Raw genomic sequence first — 14796 nt, 5'->3', positions numbered from 1 at the left:
TCCCAGGTTACACTATCTGAAACAATGAAAGAATCCTGAGTGATGGTTACCTCACAGTATGAAACTAAAAAACAAACAGCAAAACATACCTTAGCACAGCTAAAAACTCTGAAGATCTTAAATTATCTTTAAATATCTGGGAAAATAAAAAAAGTTTTCATTTGCTACTGAAAATATACAACGGCAAGTTTTTCTGGGGAGTGCATTCCACAACAGGAGCACCACCACCAAAAAGTCCCTTCCTCTGGTAAAGGTACCCCTGACCATTAGGTCCAGTCACAGACGACTCTGGGGTTGTGGCGCTCATCTCACTCTATAGGCCGAGGGAGCCGGCGTTTGTCCACAGCCAGCTTCCGGGTCATGTGGCCAGCATGACTAAGCCACTTCTGGCGAACCAGAGCAACGCATGGAAATGCCGCTTACCTTCCTGATGGAGCGCTACCTATTTATCTACTTGCACTGTATGCTTTTGAACCGCTAGGTTGGCAAAAGCTGGGACTGAACAACGGGAGCTCACTCCGTCGTGGGGATTTGAACCGCCAACTTTCTAATCGGGAAGCCCTAGGCTCAGTGGTTTAGACCACATCCTGCCCCTTCCTCTTGTAGACACCTACAATTCCTTGTTTGACAGTGGCAACCTGAGAAGGATATCAGAAGATGTTCGAAGCCTCTGGGTAGGTAAATGTGCAATCCTTCCATTTAACCTCCTTTAAGTACACTTCCCTTAGAATAAATTTATGTTTATATACATGTTCAGAGTGAGTTGGCTGAATCCTAAAACTTGGAACTGGAAATTTAGCATTGGGCCAGGTTGACTCATGTACCGTACCAGTTCTGTACCACCCTGCCCAACCCACCCCCTCCATCCCTTATCCATGTTGCGTCACTGTGTTATCCATTCAGCCAATTCAGCACAGAACTTCCTCTGCCTATTTCCTAGGAAAAGGAAAGGCCCACTTTATTTGCACGAACTTGCTCTAAACCTGCTGTTTCACTCTTTCCCACATTAGACACATCTTGCGTTATAACATCATGACTCAAAAGAACTTTGGTTCTGGCCAAGTCAGCATATGGAATTTCAACATAGTTAATTTGCCTATGCTACTCTGTTGGAAGCATCCGTTTTCACTTCCAACATATTTGGTCCCACAGGTAAGAACCGGTAACGAGTCTTTTGTGCTGTGCCAGGTCATGCTGGAACTTGCGTTTCATGCGTAAATGCACAGTCACCTTTGCTCTTGCGGCATGCATGATGCAGCAGTACACCCAAGGCACACTACTGCACTGCTAAAACAGGTATCTAGGGATAGAACTTGTCCCATTATCGTAGCTCTTAACATTCCACTCTGTGAAGTCTGGCTAGCTTTTGTTGACCAGGTTCGCTTTTATTGTTTCACACTGTGCTTCAACACACAAGGGTTGTTAACGGGTTATTGAGTGGGTGGGACTTGTTGGCCGTTTGACAGCTGTTTTCTTCAAACCACTTAGCTTGGAGCAACTCCCAGTGGGACTACTCCAAATACAAAGCAGTTTTAAGTCATTGGAGCTGCAGCATTTTGCGTTGGTTGTCAGAACTGCGGAAACGGGACAGGGAGGACTGGAATGTGGTGGCTCCTTTGCTCCCACCGTCTTCCTAATTATAAAACTGTAAATTTTCAGTTCAAAGCACCCCAGAAGGTACAAGCCCTATAACCTAATGGTGTGTGTGTTTTATTGATTATACTCACCATATTGCGATCCTCGAAACTGTCCTGTTAAGCGACAACACAAGAAGCAGCACTAGAGAAAAAGGTGCCAGCCCGGCCTTCTACCGGTCTAGCCTGACATACGTGCAGTGATTGCTTTTACTGGCCCGCAACGGTTAATGATTGAAAGGGAGGCTTATCCTTCTCTCCCGCCCTGCTCTATACCTCGCTGCCAGCTGGAAGCAAAGGCTCACAACAGCCTGGGGTGAAATATGATCCCATTCCAGGTTCAGCGGCGCACTCCCCAAGCCTCCTTCGCTTCTGGGCCATTGTAGAGAGAAAGAGATAGAAGCAAGCGCGCGCGCGCACTCTTTTCCCTGCCCGGTTTCTTTTCTCTCGCACACCGGCCAGCGCCTGCCTGGAGCTGAAGGTGAGCCGGGAAAGAAGCGGGGAGGGACGCGGCGAGGAAACGAGGCAGCGAGGCGGAGGACGACGAGTCCGACCAGGAGGAACGCAGGGGGGGAGAAGGCGGAGCTTCCCGGCCGGGAGGAAGCGCTTGGCACCCCCTGCAGCAGCAGCAGCAGCAGCAGCAGCAGGAGCTTCTGAGCAGAGAATGAAGCCCGAGCGGAGACGCCGGAGGAGAGGCGGCGGCAGCAGCAGCGGCGGCGGGCTGAGGGAAGCAGCCAGAGCGGCCAGGTAGGCTGAGGTGGCGCCTCGCCGGACGGAGAGCAAAACTGAGGCGAGCGGCGAGTAGCCATACCGAGGAAAGAGTCCGAGGGGTTGCCGGTGTCGCCGCGGCACGTGGAGCCGCGAAGCCGAGCAAGCCGGGCAAGGGAGTGGCTAGGGTGGGTCAGCGGCAGGAAGAGCGCGCGGGTGGAGGGGGACCCCCTTGAGGAGCGCGCCCTGGTCTCCCGGACCCGCGGGGCGCGCGTCTTCGAGGGGTGTTTGTGGCGCGTGGAAAGTGGGCTACGCTTCGCTTTATGACCGGAGGGCGGGGAAAGGGGAGAGAAAGAGAGCGGCTAAGCTCCGGGCAGTTGCCTGCCGCCAGTCTCCCTTCTCGAGGGCGCCCTGCTCGAGCCTTTTCTCCAGTTTGGGGAAAGGGGAGGCGGCCGTCTTGTGCGTGAGGCTGAAACAATAGCGGGCTGGTCTCCTTCCCCGCGCGCAGATGGGGGTCTTGGAGGGGCGGCGGGGCGGGAACTGGTGCTCGGTCTGCCCCCACTTCTTCCCGCCCCTTCGTCTCTGTATGTACCCCCCCCCCAAAAAAAACACACACACACACACACCGCCCGCGTTTGGAGAGGCAGTTTGCAGCAAGGAGCAACAATTTATGCCCTGGCTTTATAAGTTTCCCTGCCTCTTTTTTTTTCTTTTCTAGGGAGGAGCAGACCTGAGCTGTAGGCACCCGAGCGAGCGAGCGAAACTGAGCGCGAGCAGCTGCTGAACGGGGCCATCCCAGCTCGGGTTGCTGATCAGCCCCATCCTTACAGTTCAGCAAGCAGAAGAGACGAAGCCCCTCCCGAACTGTCGATGCAGTCCGTGCAAGAGGACGATCTCAGCCTCGTTTTCTCTTTCGTCCAGGAAAACTAGCAAGAGACACCTGCAAAACTGGTTCGGATGTGGGCAGACATCCTTCGGGCTCTTTTTTTGTGCTTGCAAAATAGCCCAGGTTGTTAATCCTCGGACACATAGCCGCTTCTCGAGCTGAGAGACTTGAGTAGTTGAACGGATCTTCCTGCACCTTTCTCTTTCCGGAGAGGGTTGATCAAGCAAGGAACTGTGTACTTCTTTACTGTGCTGTGGGAGACAATCAGGAGGAGAAATCAAAGTAGATGCTGCAAAACACCATGTGTTGGAAAAGCAGTGGTGTCTGTTTGGAATAATCATTTAGCATCTGAAGACACATTCACGCCTCCCACTAAGCTTGTCCTTCACTTTGTCTTTTTATTATTATTCCTTCCCCCTGCTGGTTATCTTCCATACCCCCTCTCCACTCTACCAAAACACTTTTTTCTGGAAATATAAAACCAGGTGGCAGTTGACAGCTGAAGATAAAAGAATAAGCAAGAGGTGAACTGGGAATGAGAGTGATGCCCTTTTATCTTCCCTCTTCTACAAAGATGAGGTGCTTTCTGCTGGAGCTGACATCTCTTCTGCTACTGGGTAAGAGCCTGCCATTCTCTGTCAATAGTCCCTGGCAAGTTTTTAACTCACCATTAGCTTCCCCCCTCCCCCCCCAAATCTAGCAGTGCTTTCTTATAGCAAGTCTGCCTTTTCATCATAGTCTTCTGGGCAGTTCCTTCTGGTGTTGTTTCTCCTCCAAAACCAGGGTTGTTGATGTTTTTGCAATTTAAGGCAGTGGACTTCTCATCATGAACTTGCTTAATTTATATTGTAGTTTCTAGTCCTTTTTCTGTTGTGCTTTAAATAGAATTGTGTCTGGTTTTGAGATGCCACATGCTGAATTGAATTCAGTTAGCAGGGCTTTCATGCTGAAGGAAGTATTTTGAGTTTCGAGGACAAGCACGGAGTCAGCGGGTAACAGAAGACGGGAGGTTGCCAGTTGATGTATGTTTTGCAAGGAAAGCAACACGGTGGTACCGCAAAGACTTAACAGGTTGATTGTGGCATGTGACATAAGCTTGGGTGGACTAGGAGTGGAATGCTACTCCCCCTATATTGATGACTGGAGGGGGGCATTAAGATTGGTGCCTCCTGGCCTCTGCCAGAAGAGAAGAGTAGTACTGCTAGTGGGGCCCCAGTTGGTGGAGAGTTATAACCCCGGTTTTCCAGATAATGTACCCTGTGGATCCCCTGAGGGTACCAGCCAGCTATACCAGCCTAGAGCTGACATAGAGAATATGTCTAAACCTTCCCCACCCATCCTGCGCTAGACAGCATGAGACAGCAGGACTTGGGGTATGATGGTGGGTCCTGACCCCAGGATAACTCTACCTGTGCATGAAGTGGGCTCTAGTCCATAAAAACGTATGCTACAATAATTCTATTGATTTCTAAAGCACCACAAGCCGTCTAGGCTTTTAAAAGTAAAGCAACAAAGATAGCTGCCCTCTGGGAATCCCCCCCCAACAGTAGAAGTAGTGATTTGGCTAAATTCCAACTCTGGGAACAAGGGACGCTCTCGGTACAATATACTTCGCTGTCTGCTATCAGGTGATTTGTTGCAATGCTTGCCTGTGTTCTTAAACAGCTGCTGTTCATATCCCAGAAGTGACTATGGGTAGATGAAGCGAAACTGTATATGTAGTTCCGTAAAGTGCATTGTGATTTTTCTGGATGAGAGATGCTACAAAGCTGTAATTGTTCTTGTACATGTTTAAGAGGGACTGAATGCAAGGCAGGGAAAGAATCCCATGTGTCTCTGGCAAGGTTCACATGGTTAGTCTGGCAATTATGCTTCTTGAATAAAACCAGGGATAGGGAAAATGCAGCAGAAGACATGGGTGGAATGGGATGTGAGGTTGATGAAGATGAGCAAAAATGTTTCTGCTTTGTTGATAAGATCTCTCTTTCCCCACCCCCACTATCCACTATGACTTTTTTAAAAGGCAGTTCTGAATACTTGAAGGAAAATGAGCCAAGCAGCTTATGTGGATTTTATAATGTTAGTTTTAAAACAGCCTTGCAGTTAGTCACTTGCCTGTTTATTAGTAGTGAGTAGCTTTCCAGACCTGCTACTCAGACATAAGGATACACTCAGGTGGGTCTGCTGGTGTTTTGTGAATAAATCTTGTGCTTATTTGCAATGGTGATTTAAAAAACCCCAGTAGTCTTCTGAGCAAGATACGTTTGCAAAACTGTTCTGTTTATCTGCAACTCCTTAGACCTTATTAAATAACAAAGTTTTTGGGGAACCCTTAATGTTCCAGTACTATGCATGTTTGCTTGGAGGTAAACCCCACTGAAATCAGTGGGACTTGCTCCCATGTAACTGGTGTGTACGGTTGCAGCCTAAGGCATAATCTATCAAGTGATTCTATTGTTTTCTGATAGCTGACATGGATGAACTGGAATTGCTTATTCAGAAAACATGACTAGCTTGAGCACTAAATCCCTTTGGCTTAAGGACAATATCATTGTGAGTAACGTATTCCTAATATGGTGTGAATGCTTCCCTGTTCTCCTTTTAATGTCAGTGTCCCAGCCCAACAGTAGAGGGCTCTGTGTTACTAGAGGAGCTGTCTTCTATGATGATATAGAAGCAAGCAAGGATCTGACAACAGAGTTTTCAAATAATTTAAACATTGGCCCCAGTGTCCTGGTTCAGTGCCAACCTCTTAACAGTCTTTCTCTGACAGCTTCAGTTAAAAAAAACAAAATGCTCTGCAAAGCTCCTGTTCTTACAACTTTTATCTCAACCAGTGCAGCTGTATCTCGTATTTTTGTTCAGATGTCAAGATTCCTGTCTCGTATCCACCCTTGACAAAAATAATGAATGCTGCTGGTGGTCTATGTGGGGTAGATTTGAAACACACAAGGCTGTTTCTGTTTCTTCAGGCACTTTTGTTAGGTAGTCTAAACTGATGTTTTAAATTATACACAACAGACCTGGCGATGCCTTGAAGGTCTTGTGATACTTGGAGACTACATGCAAGTTTTCTGGGGGGTGGTGGTGGTGTGTGCATCCGTAGGCTAAACTTGATTTGCTTCTCCAAAGAGGGGGGGTAATGTAAGGTCAAAAGCTTTATCTTGTTCTATAACTCAATTTTTCTAACTGAACGGTTTGGAAAGCCCATTTTTGTTGAAGGCGCTCATCGTGTGGCTTGGAACTTGCAGCAACTTGCGATGTCAGATCTCAGTGTAGTTCATGTTTCTTTTACCGTTTCATTTAGCGTTAGAATGGCAGGGAAGGAAGAAATTGGGGATTTTAAGAGGGATGGAGGATGAAACGGAACACTGGTGTAACCATGGGAGAAGTCAGGAGGGGGGGGGATGCCCTGCAGAGCCATGGGTTGAAAAGTCTCATCTGGCATGTGGGTGTCGGACAGAGGGTACTGCTGAGTTTCTTTTCCTTGCACAGCAGTGCTTCAGTTACAAGGCTTCGAGCAAGTGGCATTTCATCATGCTGAGTATATAATGGGGCGAAATAGGGTAAAGTATTGTAAATAACCCTTGCGCAGTAATGAGACTACTAATGCCTCTGTCAGGCGCTGCTGGGCCTGTGTGTACTTCCGATATTTACTTGCTTTCTCCAAAGATGCAAAGTCTGATACAAATATCAGCAGTGTAATATACTGTATAGGAAACAAAACATAATAGGCTTAGAGAAAGTTATGGAACTCATTTTCCCCTGGCTGGCTTATGAATAGTTTCCCTCTTTCTTTCATAATAGCTAGACTCCCACCAGTGACTGAACACCGAAGGACTGTAAATTGTGTGCTGTGAACAAAAGGGATTCTCTGAATTTCTATGTAAGCTCTTCTTCTGTTCCCTCTGTGTTCGCTTGCATTATAAGGTTAATTTGTTTTGGGGTTGTTGTTTTTAAAGTAGGCATAAAATAGGATGGGTGTATTAATAGCTGCTTAACTGCCCCTTGACACATATTGTGGTCCAGTGGATGCTGGTGGACTTGGAATTTAGACTTATGGATTTAAATGCCATTCCAGCCATGAGCAAATTGCTATTGTAGAATGGAGACAGGACACTACCTTATGCTGAGTCAGGCCATTAATCTACTGCCTAAGAAGCTGAGATGACAGGACGGCCATAGTGGGTCTTTTTTTAAAAAAATTAAATTTGTAAGAAAGTGTTTCATTTTGTTTTAAAGCAGCTGATGGGCAGGTGTGGAAAGTTTATTAAGACTTTGATTTATATCCAACCAAGTTTTATTCAGAGATGATCCATTAAAATTAATCAAGCTAAGTTAGACATTGACATTTTATTTTTAAAAAATGAGTGTACGTTGAGTAAAAGTTGAATGCAAATTTTTTTCCACTCATGTTATGTTCCCAGTGAAAACTGTTCCCTCCAGTTGTTGTTTTGCCCATTAGAGAATACTAGGCATGCACAGGGGCTGTGTGTGTAGGTTTCCCTTAAAGGTGCAAATAGCAGATGGGGGGATTTTTTAAATTGGGAAAATAGCATCCCCCAGGGAGCTCTTTGCTATAATTTATAAAGTTACGGAAGATGCCATAATAGATCCCTCTTGTTGGCCCTCATGCAAAAGACACATTTCTAGCCTTGTTGCATATAATCCTTTAATTAGGGACACAATTGTTTGAGCCAATGCACTGTTGGCCTTCCCTTAATGAAATTAATTACTTCATAAGGATCTTTGGAGACTGAGCACTCTGTTGCACTAAAAGTGCTCTAGTAACTATTGGTCATCATAATTCTGAAAGGCAGGGAATGGCTTAAATCGTCGTTTTGTGAAATATGAGAATCTTCACATTAATTGCCTTTTGTTAACGGAGCTACTCAAACAGGGCAGACATATACTCCAGTCCCTCAGCACTGCAGTTTGATTTCACCTAGGCCAGACTCTTGATATTTTATGTTTCTTGCTATGTGCATGAGACCATAGCCCATGAAAAGCAAAGCACATAACTCTTCAGTGGGCACTAACCTGTTCTAGAATGGCACTGGTAGCAAGCAATGATAGTCCACTTTTCTTTGTATAAGAAGGTGCAATGAAGAAACACAATGAGATATTTCTGCTTCCAGTGCAAGATCCCCTCTGCATTTCTGCCAGTGCTTTAATCTATGAAACCAGACTATAAACCCAGTTAAACTTTCATGTATGCATAGCATAAGCATACTTCATCTATGTGCTGGCGAGGTTGTGGGGGCAGAGGCAGCTATAGGCACTTGTGGTGGACATGCCCGAAGGTGGCATATTTGAGGGTGTTCAATGAGATAAGTAAAATCGCTCTTCAGCATATCGGAGTCTCCAGAGCTTGCATTACTGAATCTGTATTTAAATGAGAATTAAGACTTGGTGGATAAACCACTAATTGGATTTCTCTTAATGGCAGCATGTATGGTTGTAACCACATTCTGGAAGGACTTAAACGGTGCAAACGTGAGCACTTGTTACAAGAGAGTATGGCGTATTGCCATTACTGAAAAATTGATGGACAAATTGAGACTAGCAAGAGGGACAAAGAACAACTACACCTTTTCAGGAGAATGGTGGAGCTTTATTTTGTTCACAAGTACCCCAGAAAACCGAAGGCCAATACCAAAGATTTATACTAATGTGTGAATCATGTAATAGGAATGCGTTTTACAGATGTAGGCCTATGCTGTTATAAGTTGTGTTGTATAGATAGAAATACAGGTTTTTGTAATGTATCTTCGGGGTCTGTGGAGAAATTTTATTGGTTTTGTTGGATATGGGTTATCTTTGTTTCTCGAAAGTGTGTGCAATTTTCTGAAAATAATGCAAATCAAAGTAAAACCAGACTTGAGTCTTAGCACCACTAACTAAGAAGTCATATCATTTGTCCTGGAACCCCTCTACCTGGGTTTGTTTACTCAATGCTGAGAAAATACGCACTTTGTGCGTATACAAATGTTTTTGCTAGAAATTTTCCAAGACAAAGCATTGAATTTTGGTTCTGGAGCCTTAGTGGTGAGCTTTGATCTTGCTATAGAGATCATTGAGATAATACCTTTGTTCTAAACTGGAAGAGTGTACGTTGGTATACTGTTTATTGACGTAAATGATTCCAGATCAGTAGGAAAACTTTTGTGAGATGTCTTGCTTTCTGTGAGATTACTTTTAACTTTATTAATTTGTTTCTAAGCCAACAACAAATTTGTTTGATGGCCAACAACAAATCACAGACTAATTCTGGAGATTTCAATTTTTGGTCCTTTCCTATTTCTATTTTCAGTGATATGTTTAGCAGTCATGTTGTAGTAAGCCTGAAATACATTAACTAATGTTAGTCATGACAAAATTCTCAATTATTTCAGTGGATCTACTCAAAGCATGACTGGATCCAACTCATAGAGAAGTATTGGGATAGGAGTTAGTACTGGTATAGAAAAAAGAGGCTCTGTTCTGTACATGAGAAGCTGATGAATTCTCAGAACTAAGAAGGCTCTGAAGCATAAGTTTCAGAAGAGGGGTTTTGTATTTACCGCTGTTGCTTCTGCAGCAAAGTAAACTGCAAAGTCTATACAAACAGTTGCCTGGGAAGGGTAGAACACAAGGATACTCAGCCTAACAATAAGTTAATGAAGCATAACTCATTCTGACATGCCTTCTGTGGTGCAATGCAAACTCCGATGTTGCCCAATTTCTAGGCTGCAGATCTTTTTCTCCTGCTTCTTGTGCCAGACGTTTACATTCTCTGGTAGGAGAATAAGCTTCCCAGACACCACTGATTGACCTGCCTGTGTCCATCAAGGGCATATAGGGCCTCAAGCCATTGTCTGACATGAATTGCAATAGTATGACTGTCTTTGCCTTTTAAATGGCTAGATATCCTTTTGTAATCTAGTGTGTATATGGACTCCATATTTGTATTTGCATCCATTTCCTCTCTCTCCATACTTGCTGGATAACTGTTCTGGAAAAGTTTTTATTAGCTGTTGGTTATCTGATGTAGGGAAGCAGAATAGTTTGTTTCCCCAGGCAAACTTGAGATTTCTCCATTCTTAAGGGGAATGGAAAGTTTAAAAAACGCTTTTCATCTTCCCTGAACATGTATCTGCTATCATGTCTGGCCCTAACTCTGGCAAAATATTCTGCCCTCATCAATCAAGAACAAGGGTCTTTCAGATAAATGCCACTGGGAAGTTTTTTAGGATTCCATGGTCTACATTTTTGTCTAGTAACTACAGTGGTACCTCGGACTGTTTAAGAACTGTCCTGTTAACGAACGATTCAGGCAATGCACTCCGCAAAACCGGAAGTAGGTGTTTCGGCTAGCGAACTTTGCCCCGGAAGATGAATGGAAGCCGACCAGTGGAAGGGCACCGGCCTCTGTTTAAGAACGGATTTCCAGAAGGAATTAATTTCGTAAACGGAGGTACCACTGTATTCAGGTTTACAGTTACAGTATGTAATTGCATAGTATTTTTTTTAAGAGGTCTGCCACACAGGACCTCCTCCAATATGTGTACTGAGCAGAACTGTACAGTGAATAAGGAGGTGACAACAAATCCCAGTAATACACAAGGTTTAGCTCCGTTATTCGCTGTATTGTAGTTTTGCAATCTCAGGTCTTTCTTGGAGGCTGGACGTGAGTGGCCACTAGATGCAAGCAAAGGAAGCTGTGGCTGATTCCAGGCAAACAGAAGGTGTGTTGCCCTTGCAATCAAATAGAATCTATCCAGGCAAGATAATGATGAAGGTTGGATCTTGTGACCTAAATGGAATCAAAATCGGAGAAGTGTCAAGGTAGCACAAAGAGTTGTAAGATGAAGCCTGGGCCCTTCTCTTGCGTGAGAGACTGTGGTTGACAAGAAGTGTGGTCAGGAGAGGAGACATGAAGCCGAGGTGCAAGTAGGCATAGAAAAAAGATCTGCAAACTGTGGTACCCCATCATGTCCTTCAGAAATTGACCAAAGCTGACAGGAAATAAGTAGCCTGGATTACTCCTAAGGTGGAATATGCTACCAACTTGTCTGTCCTCTCAGGGGTGATAATTTATCCACTAATTAAGACTTCATCTGAGCAGCTGAGGCACTAGTAGTTTGAACAGCTGTTGCTAGACCAACTGCAGCATGGGTGTCAATGACATTCTGTGTAGGTTTGGTCATGCATATTCTTTTGTGTTAAACAAGCCTTTAACTTGCTTTTGTGTGCTTCAGGAGCATAAAAACGAGTTAAATCCTTAGTAATGTACAGTATAAGTAATGTATGGAGGTGTGTGTGAAAAACTGAAGGTTTTCTTAGAGGATTAGGCCTGGTCCGCATGTTATGCTTAGCAAAACTACAGCTTAACATGAATGTGCAAATGTGTGGACTTCCGGAGATTGTTCTGCTGTTGCACTGAACCAAGCCATGGTGTGGCTGAACAAATTGTCTGAACGCAGGATCATGGTTTAGCTCTCCCAGACAAATCATGAGCTGTACACCATAGGACAAACCTTGGCTGCAGCTTGCAGTTAGTCTTCAGAGAACTATGATTTTTGGTTTGAAAGGCATATTAAGCCAAACCATGGTTTAGTGAAACAGCAGAATGACTGGGGAGGAGCAAAGTGGCCGTGATCTATTCTTCTGGAGCCTGCCACACATGCACAGAGCCATGGTTTGGCTTAGTGTGAAGTGCACACCAAGCCATTGTGAACCCTGAAAAGAAGCTTCTTCTGTGCAGTACTTGGTACAATGCAAGCAGAGAGATACCTATCCTAAGGACTACTCTCTTCTTGGTTTAAAACAGGAGAAATTGCATTTCCAAGATTGGAAAGAATTGTTCAGCATGTATATGCAGTAGTATCCATTAAAATGTAGGAGGAAGAATATACAAAAGGCAGCATAAGTTTGGGAGTACTTTCCATATAATGTGTTTCTCTGATTATATATAGACATATATTCATATTGTAAATATTAGAAGAGTGACTGGTTTAACTGAGGCATGTATTAGTGAGAATATTGCACCAAACTGCCAAAAGCTCACTCTAGCTGCTATTGGTAAAATTTGCTTTGATTTGCGATGATAGGGTAGCAAGAGACTCTGGACTACTATAACAGTTTGCTACTGTTCTTGTAATCTATTTCTGCCTAATGATGCTCTCTTATTCTACAGCACTATGTGGGTGGAAAGTGCTCATACTTCTGTTCATTCCTGCAGAGCTTGCTCCTGTTTCCTCCTACTGCCACCATTCCTCTTCTCTGTTTCTACTCCTACTTGCATCTTGTGTATATCCTACACAGACCGGCATCAGATACTGCAAATACATTCCCAATATTTTTGGGAGGAAAAAGCACAAAATGTGTTTGCATAGATGTTGCCTAGAACTATAAAGTTGGGAAACTTACACATGGACTATGTAGTCCAGAGGTCAGCAAACTTTTTCAGCAGGGGGCCGGTCCACTGTCCCTCAGACCTTGTGGGGGGCCGGACTATATTTTTTTAAAAAATATGAATGAATTCCTATGCCCCACAAATAACCCAGAGATGCATATTAAATAAAAGGACACATTCTACTCATGTAAAAACACCAGGCAGGCCCCATAAATAACCCAGAGATGCATTTTAAATAAAAGGACACATTCTACTCATGTAAAAACATGCTGATTACCGGACCGTCCGCGGGCCGGATTCAGAAGGCGATTGGGCCGCATCCGGCCCCCGGGCCTTAGTTTGGGGACCCCTGATCTAGTCCCTTTGGCTTGCATTAAGGCAGGGTGTCCTATACTTAATATGCACACAACTGTTTTGAGAGTACCAGAACCCCAGTTTAGCCTCATGGTGACTCTTGAATCGTGAAGTAGGAAGGGGCCACAAGGCTAATCTAGTCCAACCCCCTGCAATGCAGGAAATTTTAACACTGTGTGGGGCTCAAACCCACGATCCCGAGGTTGAGAGTCTCATGCTCTACCAACTGAGCTATATTGCAGCCTATGCACTGTTGCTGACTAAGCAAAAAGAAAAGGTCTTTATTGTATTTTTCTTTATTTTTTAAATTTGGGGGGGTTACATATTAAAAGCAGCACATTGAAAATACTGTTTTTAAATAGTAAGGGGAAATGCAATACAGATTTAATTTTTCCAGTAAACAACTGGGTTACCAGGTTTACCAGGGTGCATGAAGGAGCTGTCAAGCACGTAGTGGAGATTTGCTCCCCTGGCTTGTATTAATTTCAGTACCTGGTTGAGACTGTGGTTCAGTATATGACTTTCATAGAATGCTACTTCCTCTTGCATCTTAGGCCTTCCTATTAACACTTCCTCAAACTGTCATACAAATGGATCTGGAATAACCTGACGGTGATGCTAAATTTGGCTTTCTCCTCCATGGCCCTTGAGGTTAGCAAGGTTGGTGGTGATGCTCATAAGTTACTATGCAACAAGCTTGTAAGGCATAATAGCTACTTTAGAAATTCCATAGAGATGCTGCTAAAAGCATAGGGATGATACTGATGTAATAGATTTGAGCTTTGGAAATCCACTTGGAGGGATTTCCACAACATTGCTTTTGGTTGCTGAAATTAAATTTATTATAGTACATCCAAATAGCTGGATAGATGAATGATGTTATACAGTGTGAAATACTTTCTGCAAGCTTAGATATTAAGAAACATACCTCAGGCATGTGTATGTGTGTTGTCCTGTCATGTAGCCAGTTTTGTTTATTATATGGTCTCTGTGTGTTTAAAATCACCTTCTCCAAAGGAGTCTTCTAAAGTTATGGAAGATGGGCACTTGTCATTAATCCTGGAGGTCATTATGGTAGGGACCACAGCCCACATTTCATGGATAAATCTTTCAGCTAGGCTCTTCAGTGTAGAGTAGGGGAGAGAAAAGAGTAGGGGAGAGAAAAATCATTATAATATTTCTTTATTGCTTTAAGATACAGTACTACATTATCTCAGTCCTATGGGTAGTTTACAAACATTGGTTGTTTTTTTTAAAAAAGTTTAAAAAATAGCAGCCAAAAAACAAACAGCACAGAACAGCATCTTAATACAAACATAGCAACATAAAATCCATTGAAGCTACCATAAAGACATGCTTTGATACCTGCATTCATGTATTTTTGGATTTATTTTTGGATTTTTTTATGTAGCTGCTTTGATTAGGGGACCATCCACATCTCCTTCAAACAGTTGCATATGTTTATTATGAGGTGAGCAGCTTCATTTTAAAAATGTTCTTAGGCTATTTCTTTTTTTAAAAAATTAAGACTTGGTTGCTTTTGAAAAAGACTGGAAGAGATAGAATTAATTTTCTCAATTGCTTTGGATATATCTATTGAGAGAGTACTGTTGGATAACCTTTGCACTCTGCATCTCATAACTGCAAACCTGTTGGGTATTTAAAAATCGTTCTGCTTTTGTTTAATGCTTGTTCTGGAGACCTGGTGGTGGTTTGTAACAGGTTTGTTTGTTTACAGCCTTTTGGTGAGGCAAATGTGTGTCCCCTTTTAAAGAAGGTTCTTAAATTCTGTTTTTGTCTTGCTTTCCCTGTATCCC

At 43.7% G+C, this 14796-nt stretch overlaps 1 protein-coding gene across 1 annotated transcript in view; it reads left to right on the top strand.

Moving 5' to 3' along the window:
• The first annotated feature begins 2145 nt into the window (after positions 1-2145).
• The window catches only part of IGSF3 (immunoglobulin superfamily member 3), a 109260-nt gene continuing 96609 nt past the window's right edge, over positions 2146-14796 (top strand). The window contains exons 1-2 of the mRNA XM_035116544.2: positions 2146-2381; positions 3061-3845. Coding sequence (XP_034972435.2) covers positions 3764-3845 — 82 coding nt within the window. The 5' untranslated portion in view covers positions 2146-2381; positions 3061-3763. The remainder of the gene's footprint in view (positions 2382-3060; positions 3846-14796) is intronic.

Source organism: Zootoca vivipara, chromosome 4 (assembly GCF_963506605.1).
Source record: "Zootoca vivipara chromosome 4, rZooViv1.1, whole genome shotgun sequence".
In the NCBI taxonomy this organism is placed as follows: domain Eukaryota; kingdom Metazoa; phylum Chordata; class Lepidosauria; order Squamata; family Lacertidae; genus Zootoca; species Zootoca vivipara.
The sequence above is the reverse complement of the archived record's forward strand: the minus strand, read 5'-3'. Positions and strand labels throughout refer to the sequence as shown.